At 39.7% G+C, this 26,612-nt stretch overlaps 2 protein-coding genes across 2 annotated transcripts; one reads left to right on the forward strand and one right to left on the reverse strand.

Moving 5' to 3' along the window:
* The first annotated feature begins 1,197 nt into the window (after positions 1-1,197).
* LOC135699316 (opsin, ultraviolet-sensitive-like) lies at positions 1,198-26,612 on the forward strand. Its single transcript, XM_065219563.1, has 5 exons — positions 1,198-1,610; positions 1,695-1,861; positions 10,443-10,485; positions 17,063-17,199; positions 25,876-26,612. The coding sequence occupies exons 1-5, from the start codon at positions 1,366-1,368 to the stop codon at positions 26,427-26,429; spliced, it is 1,146 nt and encodes a 381-aa protein (XP_065075635.1). The 5' UTR covers positions 1,198-1,365; the 3' UTR covers positions 26,430-26,612.
* Positions 17,291-19,148, reverse strand: sina (seven in absentia). The gene is made up of 2 exons (XM_065219569.1): positions 19,011-19,148; positions 17,291-18,928 (listed from the first exon to the last, which is right to left on the reverse strand). Exon 2 carries the CDS (start codon positions 18,608-18,610, stop codon positions 17,756-17,758), a length of 855 nt encoding a protein of 284 aa, XP_065075641.1. The 5' UTR covers positions 18,611-18,928; positions 19,011-19,148; the 3' UTR covers positions 17,291-17,755.

Raw genomic sequence — 26,612 nt, forward strand, 5'->3', positions numbered from 1 at the left:
CCTCTGATTTTTTTTAAACCCGGTTGAGTTCAATTGACCACTTTGTCAAGCAGTTTTGGCGTGACTTTCTACCAGCGATTCCACAAAACTGGACCAACTAATTTCTATTTTTTTATGAAACGCACAAATGATGGCTATTTTTTTCGTAGTTATGGTTCAATTTACTTTGATGCTTTTTCGAAAAATTCAAAAGCTGTTTTTTTCGACGCATTATTTCAGATTGCTAAAAGCTCGCGTCACTTTGTGTAGAATAGCAAAAGGAATCGAATAGTGCGAGAATTTTGCAATCTGAACTAATGCTTCGAAAAAAACTGCTCTTGAATTTTTCTAAAAAGCATCAAAGTAAATTGAACCTTAATTAACCACTTCATTCGAGTAGTTAAAATGACGTTTACTACCACTTAAACTTTGAAATAAAACATTATTTTGATATTTTTTCTTCTAGAACCACGAGAAAAATAGCCAACATTTGTGCGTTTCATAAAAAAAATAGAAATTAGTTCGTCCAGTTTTGTAAAATCGCTGGTAGAAAGTCACGCCAAAACTGCTTGACAAAGTGGTCAATTGCCTGCAGTAACCCAAAATATTCTAACACATTAACTCGAATTTATTACCGTGACAAACGCTTCAACCCGCCTTCCTTCTGTATGTTATGCTGTGCTTTTACTGACTAGACACAAAAAGATACCCCTACTTACATTCATAACACATGCAAAATGTATGTCTATTGGTAGGTAATCATCAATCAAAAACTTGTACGGATTTGCCATCAATTTAGCCTAGGCGTTTCCTTCAATTTCAAACCTACTTACTGAATCCCAATAATAAAATTCTACGAATAGCACATAAACTGCATTCGCCTCATGCACATGGCACATGTTTCCACTTTCGATCATATAGGTACCTGTAGCTCAGAAAAACGTAAATCCTTCTTTCAACACAAGCACTCCTTACAATTTCAACCCACCTCAACAAACATTTTATTATTCAACAGATTATTTAGCAGCACTCATTTGCGTCCTTTTTTAATTGAATTAGACCGATGTTTTGAAGCGAGTGGTATCAATAAAAAGAATCGGTATCCAGTAATAAACTGGATAATCCTATCGAAAACGGCCCTAATTGCATTTGTTTCAATTCGACAGTGTAAATAACATCAATCCGATGTCCGTATAAAAGTCCATCGGAACCGACGAAATTTTGTCAGTAGGCACCGCGAAAGTGTCTAGGACGGTGTTTTAGAAAAAAAAACCAAATTAGCTTTCCCCACGATTGATCAATAGACTAGAAAAGTGATTGTAGTGTTAAATTTGCTAAGCTCTTCTATCCTAGTTTAATTGTTAAGTTGTGTCTCGCGTGAGCAAAATGCCTTTCCTAGAGCATCTTAGTGACAACTACACGGCAGTGCTACGACCCGAGGCGCGGCTATCGGCCGAAACCCGCTACCTCGGATGGAATGTTGCCCCCGAAGATCTCCCGCACATCCCCGAGCACTGGCTCAAGTACCCGGAGCCGGAAGCCTCCCTACACTACCTGCTCGGATTGTTGTACATTGCCTTCACGATATTCGCCCTGGTCGGAAATGGCCTGGTCATTTGGGTGTTTTCTTCGTAAGTTTCGACGTTAATCTACATTACGCGGTTCGCGTGTTTCCAACGTGTGCTAATCACCACGCGTGTCAATTTTGATTGCAGAGCCAAATCGCTACGTACACCGTCCAACGTATTCGTCGTGAATCTGGCGATCTGTGACTTTCTGATGATGGTTAAAACGCCCATCTTCATCTACAATTCGTTCACCAGGGGTTTCACGACCGGTCACCTCGGATGTCAAATTTTTGCCTTCATCGGGTCACTATCGGGTAAGTGTGCGCCAGGGGGGTCGAGAACCGGTAACAGAGTTCATTTTTACTCTATGAGGTTTGAACTCATGACCTTGCCGCGCCCTTGACATGACATTCCTTGAAATTCTCCACATAATTCACTTGCTATTTTCCTCAGAATTCCGTTTTTACTCTCCTCAAAATTGCATTTGAATTCTTCTCTGAATTTTCGTTGAGATGCCCTAAGAGTATCCTATAGATCAGATCAGGCCTGCCCAACCTTTCTAAACTTAGTTTTTGAAATGACTGTATCTAACATTTTTCTAGCTGCATTTTGTTTAATGCTCATTCATTCTGAGCTAAAATTCATAATGATGAATAAAATTGGATTAGAATGAAATCATTGCTGAGATCCAGATACCACGTCTGACCCGCGGGCCGTACGTTGGGCAACGCTGCTTTAGATTTTCCTGAAATTCCGTTAAATACTCTTCAGAGTTCCCTAGCAAATATTAGCAGATTTAGATTCCTTTGAATTTCACTTTATAATTCCTTTGAAATTCTTATAGAAATCCCCCTGAAACTACACACTTAGATTTTTTTGCCGAGATGGGCACCACCGAGTAGCTCGGCATTTTATTTCGCTAGATCTCAGTGAAAAACTTGCCGAGATTGTTTGTTTGATAGCTGAATCTCGGCAAATTTGACACTGAAATCCAACCAAAGAAAATGCCGAGCTGCTCGGTGGTGCCCATCTCGGCAAAAAAAATCTAAGTGTGTACCTCAGACTTATCCAAATAAAAAAAAATCAACTGAATTCATCTTATATCGAATTTGTTTTTGATTCAGTTCCAACCTGGATCGGGTATCAAAATTGGATCTGCCTGTTTTCTGACAAACGTCAGTTTTATCATTTGTTTTTAAAGCCTACCTAAGACTGACAATAAATTCGGTTTCGCAAACAAATTCGCTATTAGAAATTCTATTAAATGTTTCCAGAAATTCCTTGAAACTCCGCTCGGAATTATATTCCTTGTTGCATTCACTATGGATTCTACCCAAAATCCTTGAAATGCTGTCAAAAATTCCTTCAAATTCCCTCCAACGAATTGAATCAGTATTTTACAAAAAAATGTCTTGTTATTCTGAAATTTTTGTAATTCTTTGGTGAATTATCCACAGATTTCGATTCTCAACAGAATTTGGCTGTTTAATACCCTATACAGACTATGGCTTATATCATGTAATGTAGGCTATCTTGCAATGAGCTCTTATACATAGGATTTCCAGTGAAAACTAGATGTATGAGTGCTCACTGCAAGACAGGCTTTATGACATGATATAAGCCATAGTCTGTACGGGGTATAACGGTATTGAGGTAAATGCATATTCGTTAACTGCATTAAAAATGGAACCGAAATCCAAAATTTCACCAATTTTGGTACACTGGAACTATTTTAAATAAGTACGATTACATTAGCAAAAAATACCATCTTAGCGCCCCTTGTTGGGACTTTGTATGGAAGCGAGCTGTCAACGAATATATCGACAGTGAGCATGCATAAGGGCGTAAACGGGATTATCGATTCTCTTCGTCGATTTTCTCTTTTGTTAATAACTCGCTTGGATTAACATTTCTCGGTGCGTTTGTTGTCGCATTTTATGGCCACTACAACCTGTTACAGTACTGTATTGGACAAATTTCAGAAAATAGCTTCCCTTATCTGTAGCAATTTAAAGAGAAAATCGACGAAGAGAATCGATCATCGCGTTTACGCCCTTATGCATGCTCACTGTCGATATTTAGTGTCAACGATCAAATATTTAAATCTTGATTTAAAAATCGAGATGAATGTCTACGGGATCGATAAAAAATATCGTTCTGCTCAGAAAACGAAGCTCTATTAGATGATGTATAAAAATTGGTATTTTTTTCGAAGTTAAACAGCCCAATTGCTTTGGAATTGTGCTCAGAATTCCCTTGGAATTATCCTCAGGTATCCTTCGAAATTATGCTCAGAATTCGGTTCCCTTGGAATTCTTCTCAGAATCCCTTTGTAACTCTCCTCAGAAAACTCTTTTAAATTTTCTTCATAATTCCCTTTGAATTGAGGGGGTTAGAAGGAAAGGGGTGTAAGTGACTTTGATCGATTCTCTTCATCGACTTTCTCTTTTGATAGCCTCAGCTTTATGAACAGATGTTGCGCTATTTTTGCCACATAGTTTGATTAAGAAGGTTTTCACCTAGCATCCAGAATGGCACACGAATCAAGGAATGTGTTTGCAGCTGAATTATTGACGAAAGAGAAAGTCGATGAAGAGAATCGATGAAAGTCACTTACATACCTTTCCTTTTAACGCCCTCTATTCTAAGAAGTTCCTTAAATTGCTTCAAGACATTCCACACTGGATTCTTGCTAGAGAAGCTTAATCAAATTATCCCTTGTTATAGGGAAAAAAAAATCTCAGAAATCGAATAGAACACTGAGATCCGCCGAGCTGTTCGGTGGTGCCCATCTTGGCAAAAAATCTAAGTGTGAGTGAACAGCCTAAGAAATTCCTTGAAACTTTTCTAATAATTCTCTTAGATTTCTCCTCCGAATTCACTAAGGCTGTGTCGGGTTAAATTTAACTTGTAGTTAAAAGTGACATATAGAGAGTTATCGATTAATCCTGCTATCCGAGCGTGGTTATTTCTGACAGACAAGAAGTTAGATGTTGACAACCGGTTGACAACCAATGCTTCGAGAAATTACTTGAAATTCTCCTCAATATGCCCTTGCCCTTGCTATATTTCGATTTCTTTGAAATTCTCTTAAGAATTCGTTAGGAATTGTCTTCAGATTTCCATTGAAATTATTCTCAGAATCCGCTTTCCTTAGAAATCTTCTTTGAATCCGCTCCTTAGTAATCATTTTAAATTTTCTACAAAACTACCTTTGAATTATTTTATAAATTGCTGGATATGTTTCAAAAAAATGCCGTGAAACTCTCCTCCGAATTTCTCCTCTAAATTCACTAGGAATTCACCACAGAATTCCTTAAAATACTGCCACAAATTACTTGAACTTCTCCTCAGCATTCCTTATGTGTTTCTTTCCTCAAAACTGCATGGGAATTCTCCTCAGAATTATCATTGAATTGTTCTCAGACAATAGAGAACTCTTCTTTGAATTTCTTTGACATGCTCCCTTAAACCCTAGATATTCTGCTCAGAATTCACTTTTAATAATGGTAATATCCTCAGATTTTAAACCCTATTTCTGTTTTCGAAGGACTCATATAAGTCATGCAAAACAAAATCCAAATAATAAAGGTGTTTGATTCTTTTGAAATTGTCCGGAGAATTTGGAATTATTCTCAACATTATCTGAGAATTAACCTCAGCTTCCCTTTAAAATTCTCACAATTCGGTTCCCTTTTTTATTATTATATAGACTTTAACACTCTAGGGTCATCCGTGACTTGTACGAGATTTGAACTCGTGACTTTGGCGTGAGAGGTATGGATGTTAACTGCCTTCTCCAATTCGGTTCCCTTGGAATTCTTCTCAGAACCCCCTTGGAACTCTCCTCAGAATTCTCTTTAAATTATCCTCCTCTTAGAAATTACTTGAAATGCTTCCAAAAATGCTCATAGAAATTCGTTGACATTCTTCTTAGAATTCAATTGGTAGGATACGGCACTATTTCTTCATACTGTACTTCGCTTTAATTTTCCACTGAAATCACTAGGAACTATGTATATTCAGAAATGCTCCTAGAAAATTTCTTGCTTATTCTATTCGAAATTGCCTTGTAAATGTTTTAAGAATAGTCATTGAATTTTCCTTAGAGTACCCTTTAGAAACTCTCCTCAGAATTCCCGTGCAAATATCTTCAGATTATCCTCCTCCTTGAAATTATCATTTGAATTCTACGTCACCTTGTAATCCTCCTCAGAAATTTCTTTAAATTTGCTTCAGAATTGTCTCTAAAATATTGTTAAAACTACTTGAAATGTTTTTTAGTTATTTTTGAAAAGAAAATACTGAGAAACTTGTATTCGAATCTGAAACGACGAAACCCATGTCGGGATCAGGGCGTCACAATATCAGCTTCAATCGACCAAATCGATGCGACGAAGAGACTGCTGGCTTTCTTTTTCTGTTAAAGTCGAACAGCTTCGCAGCATTCTAGAACCTCAGTCGGTGTGCACCGTGTGCACAAACAAAATGTTCAATCGCTTGTCTCTCTTTCTCCCGTCGCTCCATTGGTCTTCCTTTCAAGCTTCGGTGAAACGGATGAGCGAAAGAGCGCTCGACTTTGATAGTTTTCTCTTTCATGAAACACATCAACAGAGGTTTCATGACGTATATGACGGAAAATGAAATAACACATTTAAAGCATTTCTCACGTGAAAACACGTGAAGATTACACGTAATATTTTTAATTTAACTTCCATCCATATATTTATCTAAAAAAAATGATCAAAACCGGGACATAACGCATTTTAAACAAATTGAAAGAGCGGTGATAGAGTGTTCGTGAAAGAGGATTGAAAGCCATAATGAGGTTCGTTTAACTAGAAAATCGACGTTAGTTACATTGAAAGCGATGAGCAAAGCAACGACGAGAAGTTCCACAGCCAGCCTTTCCTTCTAAGCGTCCTGCTTTTTTATTTTCGTTTCTTGCTGATAGCCTTGCTAGGCGTTATAGAAATGAAACGTCGAACACGTATGTATGAGAGAAAAAAAACGAGTTCATTTTAGAGCTTCGAAAATGTAGAGCCCTGGTCGGGATAGATCGGGATGTGCGATGTTAATGCAATACTGCTGTTCTTTGTTCAACATCGACTGATACTGGTTAGCTAGACCAGTAATTTGACCGGGTGTGCCGTTAATTTTGCGAAATAAATCAAGTACTCTGTGCGATGAATTAGATTGCCTACTCGTCGTGGAATTTGAACTAACTAATCCAATTAATACACGGGCGCATAACCACCGTACGGTGGCAATACGCCCTTGTACTCATTGGATTTGTTGGTTCAAATCCCACCGGTTGCTCATCATTGTGTTCTTTGTTTCTCAGTATCTTCATTTCAAAAACAACTTGACTTAATACTCGACAGTACAGTACAGTAGCGTAATGAAATGCTTCCAAAAACTCTCTTGGAATTCTCCTCGGAATTCCCTTTTCAAATATCAACAGATTATCCTCAGCTTTCCTTTGAATTCTACTCGGAATACCCTTGTAAACCTCATCAGAAATCTCTTTAAATTTTCTTCAAAGAAGTTCTCGGAATTCTTCCTAAAAATTCCTTGAAATGTTTCCAGCAATTCTTTGAAACTCTTCTCAGAATTTTCTCGGAATTCTTCCATGAACTATTCTAAGCAAGCTCGATTTGTAGCACTCTCCAGAGTTCGCTTGGAATTCTCCTCAGACTATCTTCAATATTATCATCAGTATTCCTCCTTAATTCTCTTCGGGATTTCCCCTTGAATTTTCCTGAAATTTCCCAAATGCCATATGCAAAGTACCGTGGACACCCGGTAATCATACCGTTTTTAATCTTTTTAATTTGAACCCAGCTAATCTGAACGCCAAAATATAGTAATCGGTCTGTAGACGTCACTCCGATTCCAAAAATACCCATATTGATGGGTTGGCGTCAGTATTTCCAACTTTTTCTGAAATCGGATGGCAGCCATCCTGGATTTCAAAATGGCATCGGTCATGAATTTCTGGCCAGTGAACAATCAACAAAAGTCAGAAAAACTGCGCGAATTTGGATCGAACAGCTTCGCATCAATGCGAAAGTAAGTTCATTTGACAATGAAAGACGAAATCAACACGAGTCAATCCAAAACAAACAGCATGAAAACTGATCAAAAGTGGTTCTGTTGATGTTGAAGGGGATCCGCTCGAAGAGAAGATAGAATGACTTTCAATTGAAAGTGACGGTTGACAGCTTCGTCGTCGCTTGACGATTTTGGATTGAAAGTGACTTTGTTAGGCCCTGGTCCCGAGAAATTCTTTCCAGAATTACCTAGATATTTTACTAAGAACTTACTTCTAAGAATTCATCAGGTCTTATCCGTACAATTATCTTGGAGTTCTTCTCACATTTGCCTAGGCATTATCTTCAGAACTCCTTTGAAATTCATCTCGAAGCTTCCTAGGAATTATTCTTAGGATTCCCTAGAAATTATTCCTAAGTTTTTATTTCATTCTTCACGATTTTCTTTTTCCTTTTCTGATCAAAATTATCTCAAACAAATTACAATGTTCCTGAATTCTGAGCTAGATTCTGAGATTTTTAAGGTATCCTAGTTTTTTTTTCTACTCATAGACCTGGACCTCGATCTGGACTAAGACTGAAATTTTATTTAAAAAATCCCTGAGAAACAAAAAATCTTCTTTTATATGTTTTTTTTCCTAGTCATCAGAACATCTCAAACCTGTAAAAAATACACAATCGCCTCGATTCTTGTTTTCGTTCGAATCGGATACGCCATACAAAAAAATATTGTATGGCGTATCCGATTCGAACGACAACAATAACAGATGTTACGGTCGTACACACTTAGAAATACCTAATTGTACACGTGACGGAATCCATCTTTGACATAAAGAATGAGACGTAAACAAACATGTCATGTAAAATAAGGTGCTCCGTAGACGACGAAAAGTACGTTTGATTGAGCTGAATTTCGCATCTATTATGACTCAATTCTATGTCAAAATTGACGCTCGTTTATGTCAGCCTCAGGGAACCTAAATTTACATGAGCATGATTGACCGTCCATAGTTGCTACTCTGTTATTGTCAGAACAGCTGTACTTATACAGATACTAGCAATCATCCGCAATGTGTAAAAACTGGTGATCTCAAACTAGGCCTCAGGGAACCTAAATTTACATGAATTTTTCTATGTGTAGATCTGATTTTAAGGGACCGTCTAGTCCGCACATAACGCTATTTAGATCGATAGCGCGTAGAGATAGAAGGTTAGTGTCTTCAGCAAAGTTGTTTGTATTAACATTTACTACACTACACTTTAATACTTTGCTGCAGAAAGCATTCTCTCTATCTCGACTTTTGGCAAAATTGAATGTTGAGTCTCACTTGTAGGGGAATTAATCAAGCAATAAAAAATTCAAAAGACGGGGTCATAAATGACAAGAATCATCTATGAACATACTCTATATGTTAAAGTTAAAGGTTTTGGCGTAATCTCACATGATCATTTTTTGCGATTTAGACCACTGTCCCCCCCCCCCCCCTTTGGCTACGCCCATGTCTGACGAGGCATATGCATGATAAAGCAGATACAGTCAAATTTCGCTCGTTGGGCTATGTTTAATGGGGCTACCTTTTAGTTGGGCTCCCGTTAATTGGACTATGTAGCCCACCTAAATCGAAGTCAAACGTCATTTCTGACAGAGCTGTTTCCTTTTCAAAGGGCACATGTATGAACAATTTGGATAGTTGTTAAACAATAGTGATGATAATAAACAATCGGTGTATCCCTCAACAAATTATCAGCTTGACAGTCCAACTAACGAAAGTCTTTCACTAAGGTTCTGAACCATTTGGTGGATTATTTTAACTTTTGGTTAAAATTTTACAGATGGAAAGTTATCTATTAACCCTGCTATCCGAGCGTGGTTACTTCTGACAGACAAGAAGTTAAATTTTGACAACCTTGGTTAAGTTCTTCTCGAAAACCGGTAGATCGACAGCACAGGGATTTTCGAACATAGAAAATAACTTTCGAAATGTCACTTTTAACCACGAGTTAAATTTAATTCGGCAAATGGTTCACAGCCTAAGGCTGTGAACCATTTGCCGAGTTAAATTTAACTCGTAGTTAAAAGTGACATTTCGAAAGTTATTTCTTATGTTCGAAAATCCCCGTGCTGTCGATCGACCGGTTTTCGAGCCACGGTCGTCAAAATTTAACTTCTTGTCTGTCAGAAATAACCACGCTCGGATAGCAGGGTTAATCGATAACTTTCCATCTGTCAAATTTTAACCAAAAGTTAAAATAATCCACCAAATGGTTCAGAGCCTAAGGCTGTGAACCATTTGTCGAGTTAAATTTAACTCGTGGTTAAAAGTGACATTTCGAAAGTTATTCTTGATGTTCGAAAATCCCTGCGCTGTCGATCGACCGGTTTTCGAGAAGAACTCAGCCACGGTTGTCAACATTTAACTTCTTGTCTGTCAGAAATAACCACGCTCGGATAGCAGGGATAATCGATAACTTTCCATCTGTCAAATTTTAACCAAAAGTTAAAATAATTCACCAAATGGTTCAAAGCCTAAGTGGGCTACAGATTTAGCCCAACGAGCAAAAGTTGACTGTACCACGGTCACACGGCCGTTCAATAATACCCAGTGACTGAGTAAATTTGTATTGATATCTATTTATTTTGTTCTCAAGGATATATTACTCAGTTTCCATAAAAAAAATTGGGTTTCTCAAAGCTACGAGTAACTCCAGTTTTTTTGTGAAAACTGTGCAATATTTCCGTGAGCAAAAAAAGATCGCAATACAAATTTACTCAATCACTGGGTAAGATTGAACGGCCGTATAAATACAATTGCTAATATAATGTAATTCTTCATTTCTACAGGTATCGGTGCTGGTGCAACAAACGCGTGTATCGCCTACGACAGGTAACTAATAGTAGAGTAAGGTGGGGTAATACGCGCCGCGGGGTAATATGCATACTGCCAAAGACCAATTGATGATATCAACCGATATGAACACCTTTCTATGATAACTCAGCAGCTCATTTACACAGCAAAAAAAAAGGTTGCTTCGGTCAGACGTAATTCATGACATGTATGGGTGTGTATGTGTGTATTCAATCTAACCCCCACTATCCGGCAGTGGTACTATGGAAGAAAGCCATCCGGAATTTCTCGTTTGCGGTAATTGCAGTAAGTGCGGGAGTTAGCTCTATTGCAGATGCATTTCAGAATGTCTGTATAATCACGTCCATTCCGAGGATACTTTCACTCACAATAAGCCCCGCATGTATGCATCACCGTTATCAAATGGATATTGGTATTATATACACTAGACTGATGCAAAATTTGACTTTTTCGCTCCACAGTGCTTAAATGGTTTCAAATCGGGTCCTGATTAGCCTCCCAAAGTTACAACTCATTTGGTTAGAAACAGACTTCGCACAAGCCATTTGAAGTTTACTTGTAAATTACTATGGGAAATCTCAACTTTTTGTTCATGGCCTTCTAGTCTTTTTCCATATTGAGCTGCGAAACAGTTCGATAGCCATTCTTATAGAAAATTTTCTCAGCTACAACTTTGTTGAAGATCATTTCTATATAAAACGAGACAGGAAACAGTTATTAATTATTTAAGAGATTGGTAAACTTATGACATGATCAAGCAGCTGCTCTGTAGGCAACACTGTATTTTGCAGTGTGACATAGTAGCCATGATTTTGTGTCCTATTCAACGCCCCAGAAACACCAATGTTGCCTGCTGAGCAGTTGATTGAGCATGATCATAAGACATCAGTGCATTGAACCACTGATAACTTTTTTTTTTTTTTTTGCATTTAATCAAAAAGTGGTCTACAGCAAAGTTGTAGCTGGGAAAATTTTTTACAAGTACAGCTGAAAGTTTTTGAAGCAGACCGATATGGTGAATTATTAGATAGACATGAACAAAAATCTTGGTTTTACCATAGTAATTCCCATACAAACTTCAAATGGTTTGTGCCATCTCAGTTTCTCACCAAATGAGTTCAAATTTTGAGAGGTTAGTCAGGATCCGATTTGGAATCGTTTAAGTATTGTGGAGCGAAAATTGCAAATTTTGCATCACTCTAATATACACACTTCCAGGTTCGAAAATATTGTTTTCAAACCTAGCGTGTAGGGGAAATGAATGTAATGTCGGCCTAAATGCCCCAAATGTGGGTCTATACCTAAATACAGCAATCGACTAAATTTTCAATAGCGACCAAAAATATCCGTTAGTACCGTCCCAATGACGCGCTTATCTAGAAAAAGTTGATCAATAGCAGATTTTTAGCGATGGGCCCAATCTTAGATCCATAAGCCAACATTAGAGCCATTTTTTCCTATTTAGTTTAATTTTGAAATTTGATTTATAAAGAATAATTGGCCGGTCTTACCATGTTCCGCTAGTCTGCCGCCGTTGATTTCTTCTTTTGGAATACCTTGGGCTTTTTCTCTAACGCTTCGTATTTCATTCCGTGCTTCACCGGCAATTTCCTTTCGTAGATAGTCCTCGGTCGGTTCTGAAATGATTCTGCCTTTTCCGTTTTATTTTTTTTTTTTTTCCGATGACGATAAAACCGCACTAATTTCCGTTCCTGGTTCGATGTTGACTCCTTCCTCGCTGGTTGGTGTGGTCTGACTCATGTCCACCATCTGTCACTGTATTGCCATGGTCATCGGTAATATCGGAAATATGTCAACCTGTACTAAATTGGCCATCCAAATATTGCTTCCCACATTACACATTGGGGGTTATTCCGAGAGTCGAAGTGACTTTTGTCACTAATGAAGTGCAAAGTCACGTCACCACGACGTAACTTTTCTCACTTCACTAGTGACAAAAGTCACTTCGACTCTCGGAATAACCTAAGAGAAGAGGTGACAATACGAAGGCAAAAATGAACAACTTTTCTGTCAAACGTGAACCAGCTCGTGATTGGCTGATTTGATGTGCGTACGAAGGCATAGATAAAGATAGAGATAGAGATACAAATTAAAGAGTAAGAAGCCAATTGTCACCTCTTCCTTTTAGGCAATAACCCCCATAGTCTCGTTTAAGCTGGGTTTAGACAGGGCAAGTCAATTGATCAAGTCAGTTGAATTCAACTGACTTGGACGTGAATTGAACGTGTAAACCATGCCATTCAACTGACTTGATCAACTCACTTGAATTGAAACAAGTTGAACCAGGCTCTACTTTTCAAGCCAATTGAATTCAACTGAGTTGATCAATTGACTTGCCCTGTCAATGTCATCGGGAAGCCAAGAAATTGTACCACTCGTGTCTATCCCCGCTCTTCGAAACACACCTTCCAAGGCGATATTTAACAGCAGACACGCACATTTGCATCCATCGTCGTCTTGACCAACCGCGTCAGTTCATCCGTAAATCCGTATTCGCGCATAATTTGCCACTGCCAGGCCTGGCAAATGTCATTTTCAATTAAATATCTCATGCGATATTTACAGAAATACTTCTGTCACTATCATCGGATGAGAAAACGATGACAGAGATTTTCTTCAAAATCTCATCGATTTTTTTGTCATGATAGAACGTGACAGTGTTGTGATCATCGTGATTACTAGCTCATGTATTGCTATTAAAGTTACTTGTATCGAGGAAACCTTAAAAATGTATTCACTCTACCGATTACATACGGTTACTTGCTTAAATTAATCTAAATCAGTTAGGAATGTTTATGTCAAAACCGCATAAGAATTATTCTCATGAGTGCTTGATCATTGGAAAATGACAAAAAAGCTAATGATCGGTCGCTTCGTCTCATGATAGTGAGAGGACCTGTTTTCTCATTGTCACATGACGGCCGTGATATTTACCAGCTCTGGCACAGCTGGTCTCAGTCGATTGTGCCGTATGCTGATTCGAAATCAATGAATAAATAATGTATGGGTACGTTTTATTCGCGCTAAAACTTGCCGAATCGCAAAAATTTGATTCGTTGTAGCGCGGGCACTCATGAATCCCGCCTGGTATAGCCCAACGAACTCTTTTTGTAATTGGTGATAGATGGCGCCATAGTACTTGAGAGAGAAACTTGTAGGTAGGCGGCGCTCAGCAGTGTGATCGCGCGGTAGTTGCAGCAATCCAACTTATCGCCCTTTTTGCAGATTGGACACACGTTATTTTCCATCCACTCCTTCGGTAATAGCTCCTTCTCCCAAATCTTGGTAATTACCCAGTGCAGCGCTCAGGCATACCAAAAGTACCGCCTCATGACAGTATTCCAACGGCTGTCGCTTTCTTTTTCCTACGACAGCCTTGAGATTGAGCTATAAGCGACAGCCCACAGTGAGGCTGTTATACGACATGCAACGTTGCCGTCTTGTGCTGTTCACGACAGCTTGTTCTTAGGCTGTGAACCATTTGTCGAGTTAAATTTAACTCGTGGTTAAAAGTGACATTTCGAAAGTTATTCTTGATGTTCGAAAATCCCTGCGCTGTCGATCGACCGGTTTTCGAGAAGAACTCAGCCACGGTTGTCAACATTTAACTTCTTGTCTGTCAGAAATAACCACGCTCGGATAGCAGGGATAATCGATAACTTTCCATCTGTCAAATTTTAACCAAAAGTTAAAATAATTCACCAAATGGTTCAAAGCCTTAGTCATGTATTTTGTTCGTTCGGCTATGACAGCCTCGGATGGTCATTCGTAACTTTCCTCGTACATACAACAAGCAGTCCGTCAAACTGCCGATTCGTTGCTGCTGTCTTTGAAATTTTGTTTGTATGTCGTAAAACTGCTACTACACTACCAGTGTGGCGCCGGAGCTCGTTCGGTTGCTATCACGTTCGTGCTGCCCATTGCAAAATTTTCATCCGATATTTTTTTTTTAAACGCACGGTCTCCGGCGAAAAATATAAGCCTACCCGAGACCAACCTGACTTCTACCAAACCCCAACCCGATGTTGGCCCGACATTGACCTGACATAAACACAGAATTGACCCGACATCGACCAGACATTTGGCCGACGTCGACCATAAATTGACCTTACATTGATCCGACATCGGGTCGACATATCTGTTCGGGATCATTCTTCTGGGTTTCTTCCATACTCCACTGCCGTATATCAATTGTATATAATGTCTCGTGACAGCCTTTTCGTGACAGCCACTTGGGTAAGCTGAGGGATGTCGTCGGTTTGTGAAGGCTGTTATGACGACAGAAACATTGAGAACCTGGTCATAAAGAAATGCATAAATACAGCCCATTCGGTTCACTACGTTCCAAGCACGATGATTTTAGCAAAGCGGGTATAGATGTGACTGTTCTAATACAGCTTTCATTCGTTCGTGCGTGCGCTGTTACCAATACACTTCGAATTCAGATCTGAACGTACGGTAGCAAGCGGTAGTAAAGCACACAAAGCAACAGTCAATTCAGGTATAAACCAACTGTCGCGAGGAGGCTGTACTTTTTGGAAGCCTGGCAGCGCTCTAGCCAGTGCTTCACCACCATATTTTAATAACTGGATTGGTAGCTATTGTTTCTGTCGTCTTCTGCGCGTGCTCCTAGATCTGTTACAGTACCGCCTTCTCGTAGAACTTCCGTGTGCCGTTGGCACGGTACAGTTATTCCATCGCCTCGTGGTCTCGGTCTGCCTGTCGGCGCTTCTTCATCCGATAAACCGAGTTTTGCCTGTTCCACGCTTTTCTGTTTTGCTCCACATTCACTCTCGTGCGATGCTGTAACATAATGTTCCGAGTTCTCCATTAACTACTTGCATTCGCCGTCAAACCAGTCATTTTTCGGTTCGTAGTCGTCGTACCTAGTGCCGTTACGGCAGAGCTACTTATGGTGGATCGGACCTTCAAGAGTAGCTGATTGATGATGCTGTAGTTGAAGAAACGGCCCTTGATCCACAGCTTGCACATCCTTGCATTGATCGCATACCACCCAATCATGCGTTGGCACTTCTTACCCAGCACTACAAAGCTGATCCCCAGCTAGTTGATGGTGCCACCGCTCGGGATTCCCGCTTTTCCATAACTTCTGTTTCGTCCAGCAAAGTTCCTGTAGCGCTACGACTTGGAAGTTACGTGGTTGTAGATTAACTTGTCACAACCAATCGTAGTTTTTTTTTCGTCGCCTAGGTCATTACCGATTGTTTCGATCCGTAATTCCTTGTGTGCTCCCTGTTTCGCCGGAGGACCATCGTGCACTGTTCTGTTTAGAGACCCACGCTGGCACGAGGACGATGATCAGCCGCCAGTTTTGAGCGCCTCCTAACATGGAGAAGAGACACTCGGATAGGCTGCACTTTCCAGAGAGCCTCCATCTCCCTCCCCTTTCAGCATATGAACAAGGTCCCACCGGGGTACGCATTGTTCAGCCGTTTACCAGCCAACGACTGGTCAACTGACCAATAGCTAAGTTGGTCGATGGATTCTGCTGCATGCCTTGAAGATGCCCATGGGTAGGAATCGAACCACTGAGGCTACCTTCGAACTCTCTTAGAACAACGTGGTGTCTGCACCGCTGGGTTGCGCTCGAAAGCGCTATGGACGAATATGAGTTCGTTGCCGACGATTCACCACCAGTTGATTACCAAGCGTAGACTCACTCTGCGATTTTCAGGCAAAACATAGCAAACTCGACGCTCTTGAACTACCCTCCGTTGTTCCTAACCAGATTGCTAGGTATTCCAAAACGTACGAAAATGCTTCGGAGAATGGCAATCTTGGCTGATGAGGTTTTAGTCCTCACGATCTCGACAAGATTCGACAGCTAGCAGTGAGTATCCTACGTAATCAATGTGCACGCGTTGCCACGGCTGCGTTGACTTGGACCACAGTTGTGGTGGAGCTCTCGGAAAACTTTTCGCAATGGATGCGCACTGACGGCAAGTCTTGACCGAAGCTGTGATCTCGACGTTGATTGGAGGCTAACATAACCCTTGAACAACCGACAATGAATCTTGACGGTTGTTGAACTTCTGGACATCTCGATCAACAATGACCGACCTGGACTTCGGTCAACCCTGCTGCACGAACCGCTAGACCTTGCCAAGAACCGGTTCTGTCAGGGTGGCTCACTATACTGTCCTAAATATGACAGGAACGAATTTGACAGTATCAAATCTTTCTCAAGATAACACTGGCCACGACGAAATCTGCATTTGGTTCTGCGTGAGGGTCGATGAGTTGGAAAAGACCATCCGCCTTCCGAAACATACATGTAGTCCTAATTCGATAATTAAAAGACTGGTGACGCCACTAACAACAACAACCACAAGTTAGAATAGTACCCATTTCTGGGTATCGTTGATGCGTTGATCACTTTTCAGTCATCTCCCACGTTTCGGTCCTGTTATACATTTAACATAAATGGTTGTAGTTGCTCTAAGCGTACAATGAGACGGACTACGGAAGTAAATTTGTTTTACAGCGTGGTTTGAACTTTCTTATCTGATTTTAAAGCTGTTGACGTTTGAAATGGTTTGCTTTTCCCCAACAGGTACAACACCATCGCACGACCCTTCGAAGGCAAGCTGACTCACACGAAAGCCATCTTCATTACCTGCCTGGTGTGGGCATACACCATTCCATGGGCCGTTCTACCGCTACTGGAAATATGGGGACGCTTTGTTCCTGGTAAGTATCTTCTTTCGGCACCTTCCCTAAAAAAAATACGAACGGATATTTCGGATCATCAAAACCCACTACGACGCGAACCACATTTCGGTTAGATTTTCTCAATAAAATTTGTTTATTGACTGAAAATGTTACATCCTGACACTACTAGCTATAACACACGCGACTTCGAAAACTTTGCATTTCGTGTTTGCCCATCAGCTCTGCCGCCGCGCCGCAAAGAACGGCGGAACTGGAACGCAGAACTGGGCCGCTATTCGGTACTGATTTTATACTAAGGTTTTAATGTAAAGGGTGATTGTTTAAAAACGATGCCATATGTCAATGCAATTCGTTCCAACTACAATTTCACTGATTAATTCGAACAGTAGTGTACCATCTCTCTCGTCAATCAATTCTCTCCTCGTGTTCGATATACATGATTTCTTCGCTACTACATGTTATGTGCTTGTGTGTTTGTGGTGTATGCTTGTTTACATGACGATAAATTAATTTAATGTAGATTAATTTTAAAGTAATGAAAGTCAACAAAAAATAAGGGAGTGAGGAAACCTTCTTAGACTACGGAAATAGTTACGTTGATTCCGAGGTTTCCGTTATCCGCAAACAACTGCGCGATTGAGGTATCGAACACCAGACAGTCCGAATTGAGGATTGCGCTAGCCACTCCTTCGTGGATGGACCGTGGCATCGCTTCCCAGGTCAATCGACGCCGATTTCCGTTCAGTTCCAATCGGTAGGCAAAATTCTCCGCTTCCTTACGAGATCCGATCAATTGGACAATCGCATAGAACTGCTGATGTCCGTCGTATTTTTCCTGCTTCTCCAGCACCAGCATAAAGTGGTGTCCAAAGCAAGACTGCATCATGACCCAATCGACCGCACCCGGAAGATTGATGTCGGTGGCAAGGAAAACAATGTCCTCACCCTGAAGTGTGGTAATGCTTTTGTGAGACATCATCAAATGTGGCATTACGTAGTCGAGCGACCCTTGCCATTTGCAGGATGCTCCAGGGCAAGGGCAGAGATACGGACGAAACTCGCAGGCTTCCTCATGTTCAGCTTTCTCGGTGTACACCAACGACACGGTGCAACCGTGGTTCGAATGTTTGCAGGGAAATTTTACATTTGAGGCAACCTTCTCCATTGCCAGGTTGCGTATGTTCCCCAGAGATCCGCGGCATGTGGGACAACAGGTCAATTTCGAACGGCAACTTGTGCACACTAAATGGCCACTTTGACACTGCAGAATCGGCGGTAGCACGTAATCGAAGCACACCGGACACTCGAACAATGAGGCCAAATCTGCGGATATTCCATTATCTCCTGCGCCCACTGACGAGATTGAGGAATTTGAAGAAGACGAACCAGTGACCTCTCGCCTTTTCGGGTTGTTTATTTTATTCGACATTTTTCTCTACTGCAGCAGCTCTGTTAGCAGAGTGACTGATGGCAGTGTTCTACGCAAGCCACGAACCAACCCGAAAAATTGAATCACCGCAAGAAAAGCCACCACAACCACTGTATACTACCTACAGTTCCACTCGTAATCGAAATTGATTTTGATTAGAAAAGCTAATTACTTCTCAGCTGCTGGTACGCTGGTGCTCCGCCACCTCCCTCTTCCGACGAATTGCTTATGTTAGGTCACTCCTCTAGCAAAAACAGTCGTCACTATCGGATTTCCATCACTGCCTGTTAGGCGAATTTTTCGGCCATATCACAAAACCTATGGAAACGAACAATAGAAATGTTTAACCCACTAGTAACGGGATTTTCACGCACGCAAAAGGAACGTCGAAAATATTTACCCACTGCTCACTCGGCGATTGATCGAAAGTGTTTTTCCTTCCCTTGATGGCTCACTGTCTCTCTGGTAGAGTGCTTTATTGTGTGTAATGTTTTTTTTCACAATCACCTTCACTAAACTGGTGCTGCTGCTGCTGGCTCTTGGCTCGCTGGCTGATGGGTGACTGATGACGCACGCACACCATCTCACCTACGCCATCTCGTACAGGGGAGCCCGAGTAAAAATCGAAAATAATTAATGCATTGAATTTTTATGTTATAGACGAGTGCACGGATGGATTTGAGTTCACTCACTCGACAAAACGTGACACAACAGCGGGGCCCTGTTTACTAAAAATGAACACATGAATAATACTCACGTAACATTTGAAACGGGCCTATCAACTTTTGTACAAAAAACTTGATAAGTCCTCTTCGCGCGAACCGAATAAACCCACGCAAACTTACAACACCATCGGATAGGGGAAATTTTCCTCCTTCCCGATAAGTGCTCTTGGTTTGCGTGGGCGTACTTCGGTTATGGTGAAAAGGACCTAGCAAGTTTTTTACAAAAGTTGATAGGCCCTTTTCAAATGTTACGCGAGCATTATCCATGTGTTCATTTTTAGTAAATAGGGCCCCGCTGTTGTGTCACTTTTTTTTTCAGTAGATGAACAAAAGTTCACCCGTGCACTCGTCTATTGACATCCATGTATGTCGACTTCGATAGAGCTGGGAAGTATCCTTGGACATCCCTCGCACAGCAGAAAAGATTGTAAATACACACTCAAAATATTTTCAAATCTAAATAGATTAAAAGTTACGCTGCAACTCTCCTGACCAGGCCAATGACAAGGCCTATACTAACAGCAGCGTTTGACAGTAGGCAGCATGTCCCGGGCGCAAATCGTTTATTTTGCTGTGCTGGGCCCGCTGTCATGGTATGACTAAAGAGGCTGAATTTATAAAGAGGCGACATGTCAAAATTGGAACAATGGATTAGCTGTCAAAGTCATAGGAAAATTTATTTCAATCGAGCAGAAGACCTGTCAAAAGGATAAGATGTCGCCTCTTTACCCAATTCAGTCTCTTTAGACATGTTGCCTACACTGTAACTGGAAAGTACCCATTAATGGGTGAAAAAGTGCCCATTTCGCGGTAAAGTAGCACGCAGAAAAAACGCTCTGTAATAAATCAACAAAATATTTTGTTGTTTTTTAATACAATGCCTTGGTTTGTTTCTGTTCATGAAAAAGTTTTAAATTAATAGAGCGCTCCATTCACTTTAAATATATTAATTTGATTGAATTGCATCATTCATGCGATTGATTTAAATAAACGATATTTGGTTTGTAACAATTATATTTTTTTTCAATCGAAATGATTACTTTGATTGTTTTAACTGAATATTTTTTAAGTGCACGTTTCAAACTGTCAGTCTGTATCGGCATCGTTTGGCAAACGAAAAGAAGTTCCTCCTGCCTTTGCCTCCGTTATTATTGCTCTTAAAATGTAAGCCATAATTTTATTAAATTGTGTAGATTCTTTCAAATTATTTTCAAATTAATTCATGTAATTACAATCTCAGCGGTGACGTGAAAAAAAACGCAGTAAAAACGCGATACCATAAAATTGTAATTGATATTTATTGATTTACTTAAATTTGATTTTGATACAATAAAAAAATATGAATCGCTACAACTAAAATTATTCGTTGCTCTAATAAATGCTGCAGGTTGATTCAAGTAAACATTTTTTTGAATCAATAAAAAATCAATGTTTAATTCAATAAAGCTGGTGGCATTATTTCAATTCAACATTTTTATTGGATTACTCTATGGATTTTATTGATCTATATTCTATTCAAAATTTTGTTTGAAATGAATCGTGCTTTATTTGAATGAACTATGTTTTTTTTCTGCGTGAGGTAAACTCATAAAATGGGAAAAACGTCTTTACCCACTAATGGGTAAAGAGCTTATACGTCAAATCATGGGGTACTTTTTACCCATTTCCAGAACGCATTGTTTTCCGTAACTGGGTAAAAAAGTACCCAATTTTTAAAATGTATTTATGGGACTCAAATTTGTGGAATGAAACAAATATGCTTTTAACAACGTTATAAGCTAAGAAATCATTCAAATCAAATAGCATTTCTTACCTTGAAGCTTTTTGAAGCTATCACCATTCTTTAAACTATTCATATATATCACTTTTTGTAGTTTTCGGAACAAATGCACTCGAAAATGTAAACCAAGTATGTCAGCAACGTTATGGTGCAACAAAGATATTTTTCACCCAATAATGGGTAAATATGTACCCATTTTTGATCCCTGAACAGGTTTCGGAAATGGGTGAAAAAGTACCCACTATTTGAAATTTTCATTTACGCATTTTTTGACAGGTCCATACACTACCACAAAATGGGTACTTTTTCACCCATTAGTGGGTACTCGCCAGTTACAGTGACGCGCCTGCCACTGGCCTGCTCCTGACCGACGCAAAGCTTGGTACACTCAAAAAATATTGTAATCTAAATAGTATAAAAGTTACGCTAAATCGCAACTCTCCGTACCGACGCAAAGGTCGGTATAAAGGGAGAGAATGCAAACTTAGTATAAAAATGGTTTATGCGTGCCATAGTATAAAATCGAAATTTACCTACAATACATAGATACGGTTTAATAGAGAGAATGTATTTTTCGCTTCTTTATTTTATTTATAGTAAATATTATTGTTTTCAAATAAAAATAAAAATTGTCTCAGAAAGCTTTTTAAATCAGTTTATTTTTTATGAATATTATTTACAAAAAAGTACTTACAATTTCGATGCTGCCCAGCAGATCACAGTCGCAGTAGAAATCCGCCGGGACAAAGCTCTTCACCAGCACGAAGCTCCGAAGGGAATCCAGATGTTCTTTTTCCTGTCATTTTAGTAAACACTGATCGAATTCCACTCCGTTATTCGGGCTTAGTATAATTTTGACGAAAATTTTAATCGAACCAATGCATAAATTTTGATTTTTTTTTTATCTATTTTAGAGATTTTTAGCCAAAGGCTAGTTCATCGCTTAAATTTTGAAAAACCATAAAATGCATAAAATTTAATCTATATTCGTTTTGTAATATTTTTGAGTGTATAAAGAGAGATAATCCAGTATTTTACGATCGCTAAGAGCAACCGTACCAGTCGTTGCCATTTGCGGCACTATTTTCCTTACGCACAGCGTTTCCATTTTGGCTTAATCACTCCTCTCCACACCGGTCGTTGCTATCAGAGTAATAATTTAAGTTACCGTTTTCCACACCGGCAAAACAAACTTTTGACGTTCATTCAAAATATCAACCGTCGGATGCGTTGCTACCGGGTTGCTAAATGTATGAACTCACTACTTCCCAAGGTGCGGATTGCTATTTCCCCGAGTATTTCCCCCACCTGAATAGCTACCCCGGTACGCAAGTAGCGTTATGGTAGAGGTTGGTAAATGTGCCTTATTTACTCATTGGTACGGTTGCTCTAATGGCCGCCACAATCTGGCTGAGTTTCTGGTAGGGAACATAAGTTTTGAAGTTTGACTTGTGTCGTTTGACGTGTAAACGACCAAATTTGAACGTTTACACGTCAAACGACACAACCCAAACGTCAAATCATTTGTTCCCTACCAAAAACTCAGCCAGATTGTGGTGGCCATAAGCGATCGTAAAATGCTGGATACACCCTAAGTATAAAAATGCTTTATACGAAGGCAAGTATAAATCCCTGTTGTGTGTTATTTGTATAGTTTCCATTTATGCTTACGCTGTTTAATCTTAATGGGGACGATATTGATTTTGAGCATTTTTTTTTGTTTTTAAAATATCTCATTTCAACCAGTTATCTTTATTCTTCGATACAATCGATGTAAATATTTACATTATTTGACGAATCTCAGGTAATCATGACAGCAGTTGGTCTCTTTTCTTCATTCATATTGTTTTCAATAATCAAACGTCATGATTACTTGGGTTTTGTCAAAAAAAGGTAAATATTTACGTTGTTTGTACCAATGAATTACATGTTTAAAAAACAATACAATGTATGACAACAGGTGATCTGCTAAGAAATCCACGAACCAATAGTCAAACACATCCGGAACACGTTACAGTGAAGGATTAAGTAGTGAAATCAATTTATTGTCTCATTCTGCCAACAATCTCTTCCCATTCGTTAACATATCGCATAACAATCTTCCGGTACTCGTTGTGGTACGCTTTGATGTACATCCGGGCTGCAGATTTTCAGCATCTTGGCCATAACGTTCTTCACGGATAGAAATCCCCTTATACCTTTTGGGAAATTTCTATTGCTGATTATTCATAAAATGTATCAGTCAACTTATAAGCTGACACCTTGGAAATAGGTTAATATTGAGCATGTGTCAAATGAAATGTATAAATGGCCACACATATCGTTTATGCATTCTTATAGGATCTATGTGGTTTGTCTTATGGAATGTATAAGGCTGGTGTTTTAGCAAAAATGTATAAGTGAAAAACGGTTGACCATAATAAAAGGTGTATCTACATCGAAAATATAAAATTTCCATTTAATGGTTTATAAATTGCACAGTTGCAAAATCGCTAGTTGCATCCAGAAATTTAGCTTAAAACATAAAGCAAGGCTTAAAACTACTCACCTTAACTTCTTTGGATTGATTCAGAAGGTCTAAAAGACATTTTCCTATTTCCAATTGTCCAGAACATTTTCTTCCTTGTTTGGAATGCTGATGATCTCCGTCTGGTAAAAAAATGATTTCGATAACTTTAGGCTGTGTTGGACATCTTTTGTTCTAACACTTAAAAAACAAATATTTGCTTCTCAAAACAACGAAAAACCTTCTGGGAAGGAACAGGTTAATCTAAACAAATTGTTTATTCGGCATTTGGGGGCGACCCCGGCGTAGTGGTTAGCATTCATACCTCTCACGCCAAAGTCACGAGTTCAATTCTCACCCCCGAACAAGTCACGAATGACCCATGAGCGTTAAAGTGACTATAATTTAAAAAAAAATAAAAAGAAATAAAAATAAAAAATATATATATATATTCGGCATTTAATTAGCTAGAATAAACCGATGGTTGTAGGACTCTCTCTAATTTGGCAGTCATTAAATGGAATACGAGATAGAATACTACCAACAATCAATACGAAACTAACGATTTTAAATTGGCTCACCACTTTAGTAGCCTATTGGTCCCAAGCAAACGATTAACGTACCCTATTCTAGTTGAAATTCTATTACTACACTATGTTTGTTTTGATTCGCTATGAAAGTTTGACAGATAACATCAGGGGTGTGTGGATTCATGCATAACATGCAGGGGTGAGTGAAATAGCTTGGGACTACTTGGGACCGTTGTTCTGGTACTGAGTGAGCCAAAAATAATAATGATTTTCTTCGGGACCCAGTGGTCTTAGAGCTACCTCTATGATACTACCAGATCTACTGTGTACTTATTTTAAGCTTAGGAATCTAATGAGGTGCGAAATCTGCATCCATTAATGCAAATTTGTTCGCAAATCATGTGATGTGAATAGAACCCACCATCAGTGCAAGGATTACCTATGACTGCAGATACTTCACTGGTTGTAAAGTTCTGCCTGATGGTTTGTTGCAGCAGGGTGAATCAACTTCATTGAAGACCTTTGGAAGACAAACGACAAGATGTACGTCTATCAACACGTGACAAGGGACTGGCAAATCCACGAACCCTTGTCCAGTCTACAAATCCTTTGAAACCCTTAGGCTGCCCCCCAACCCAGCATATAATAATGTTTGATTAATGAAATGTATTCAAAAAAGGGTTATTTAGATTTCAGTTAATTCACCTGTACCAGTGTAATTACCTTTGATGACGATGAATTGTTGCTTTACTTATTTTCCAGTTTTCTGAAGCTTCCTTTTATATTTTTTTTCCATTCGCAAACGCTTCTTAATTATTTTTACCTAGTCCTACTCATTTTCCTTGTTATTACATATTTTCTTTCTTCTTCTACAGCAATTTTTTTCACTCCTCATCACTTTCTCCATCGGAAATTTCACTTCCACTTTCTTTATATATTTCATCTGCTTTTATTTTTATTTTTTCCCTATCACTGGCTAGTAACTACCAATATCTTTCATTCATCCCTTCATATCTTGAAAAGTCTTGCTTCAGCGAATCAACTGAAAATAAAACACTTCGGTGTACAGGAACTCTGCTACACTGATGATGGCTACGACAACTCTTCCTGATACCCCTTTATTAGTGACTCAGTCACTCTTCAGCCGCTTCCAACAGATCCTGACCAACACCGTCTATCCCCAATTCAGTACTCACACTTGGCCACTTTTCTCTAACTACCAATTCATAATCCGATTTCACACTTCTCCTACGAGAGCACAACTGGGATCTCCGACCGCTCTGTTATAATTGTAGTGGTAAACTTTCTATCCGGTAACCACTACTACCATCCCAACATCTACACTCGCTAAGCTCGAAATAAATCACTGCAACACTGATGCTGCTGACGTTAATGATGGTTCTGCACAACTATTTTTTTCCCGCTCACTCTTCAAATTCGAGGCTTTGTTCGTTTTCTCACTCACCCACAACCCATCCTGACCAACACCGATTTTCTCAAAAACTGTCTTCGACTCTACCCCCAATTCAGAACTCACACTTGGTCACTTTTCTCTCACTACCAATTCATATTCCAATTACACACTTCTCCTACCAATCATCCAATCGAACACCAAGCCTTTTACACCGCACTAAGCCTAAATCCACTGTACAACTGCAAATTTGTTCGCAAATCATGTGTGCAAGTAATAATACATAATACAAACGTTACTTCTTCTTTTCCAGAGGGCTACCTGACGGCGTGTACCTTCGATTATCTGACCCAGACCTTCGACAATCGCATGTTCGTCGGTACAATATTCGTATTCAGCTACGTGCTACCGATGAGCCTGATAATTTACTACTACAGTCAGATTGTGAGCCACGTCGTCAACCACGAGAAGGCCCTTCGTGAACAAGCCAAGAAGATGAATGTGGAATCGTTACGCTCGAATCAGAACCAAGCCAACACCTCGGTCGAGGTTCGAATCGCCAAGGCTGCCATAACGGTTTGCTTCCTGTTTGTAGCCTCCTGGACACCGTACGCCGTGCTGGCTCTCATCGGTGCCTTCGGTGACAAAAGCTTGCTGACACCGGGAGTAACCATGTTCCCAGCCTGTGCATGCAAATTTGTCGCCTGTCTAGATCCGTACGTGTACGCCATCAGCCACCCAAGGTATCGCGTGGAGCTCCAGAAGAGGCTACCTTGGTTGGCGATCACGGAATCGGTTCCATCGGACACGGCTTCCACCGTCACCGAAGCAACGACAACGAACACTTCAGGGCCGGTGTCCTCTTAAGTTACTGTTGTTAAGGTTTAACTTGTATCGTTAGGTTATACTGTTCTTTAGCAATGCAATCTGGATTCACCGATGACAACCTAGGCTATGATTAACTGGATTTGATATAGGATGTTTTTCGTTGAGTAATGTTCGTTTAAAGTAAAAAATTATGAGAAGAATAAAGATAAATTCAATGCATTT

The sequence above is a fragment of the Ochlerotatus camptorhynchus genome, unplaced genomic scaffold (genome assembly GCF_037179485.1).
Source record: "Ochlerotatus camptorhynchus isolate MF236.1 unplaced genomic scaffold, CSIRO-AGI_Acam_v1.1 ptg000105l, whole genome shotgun sequence".
Lineage (NCBI taxonomy): Eukaryota > Metazoa > Arthropoda > Insecta > Diptera > Culicidae > Ochlerotatus > Ochlerotatus camptorhynchus.

Bases quoted from the DNA above. Each gene is read 5' to 3' on its own strand.
- LOC135699316 (XM_065219563.1), top strand. From the start codon at position 1,366: ATGCCTTTCCTAGAGCATCTTAGTGACAACTACACGGCAGTGCTACGA. The intron at 1,862-10,442 runs GTAAGTGTGCGC...TCATTTCTACAG, and splicing joins CTTCATCGGGTCACTATCGG to GTATCGGTGCTGGTGCAACA. The intron at 10,486-17,062 runs GTAACTAATAGT...TTTCCCCAACAG, and splicing joins GCGTGTATCGCCTACGACAG to GTACAACACCATCGCACGAC.
- sina (XM_065219569.1), bottom strand. From the start codon at position 18,610: ATGTCGAATAAAATAAACAACCCGAAAAGGCGAGAGGTCACTGGTTCG.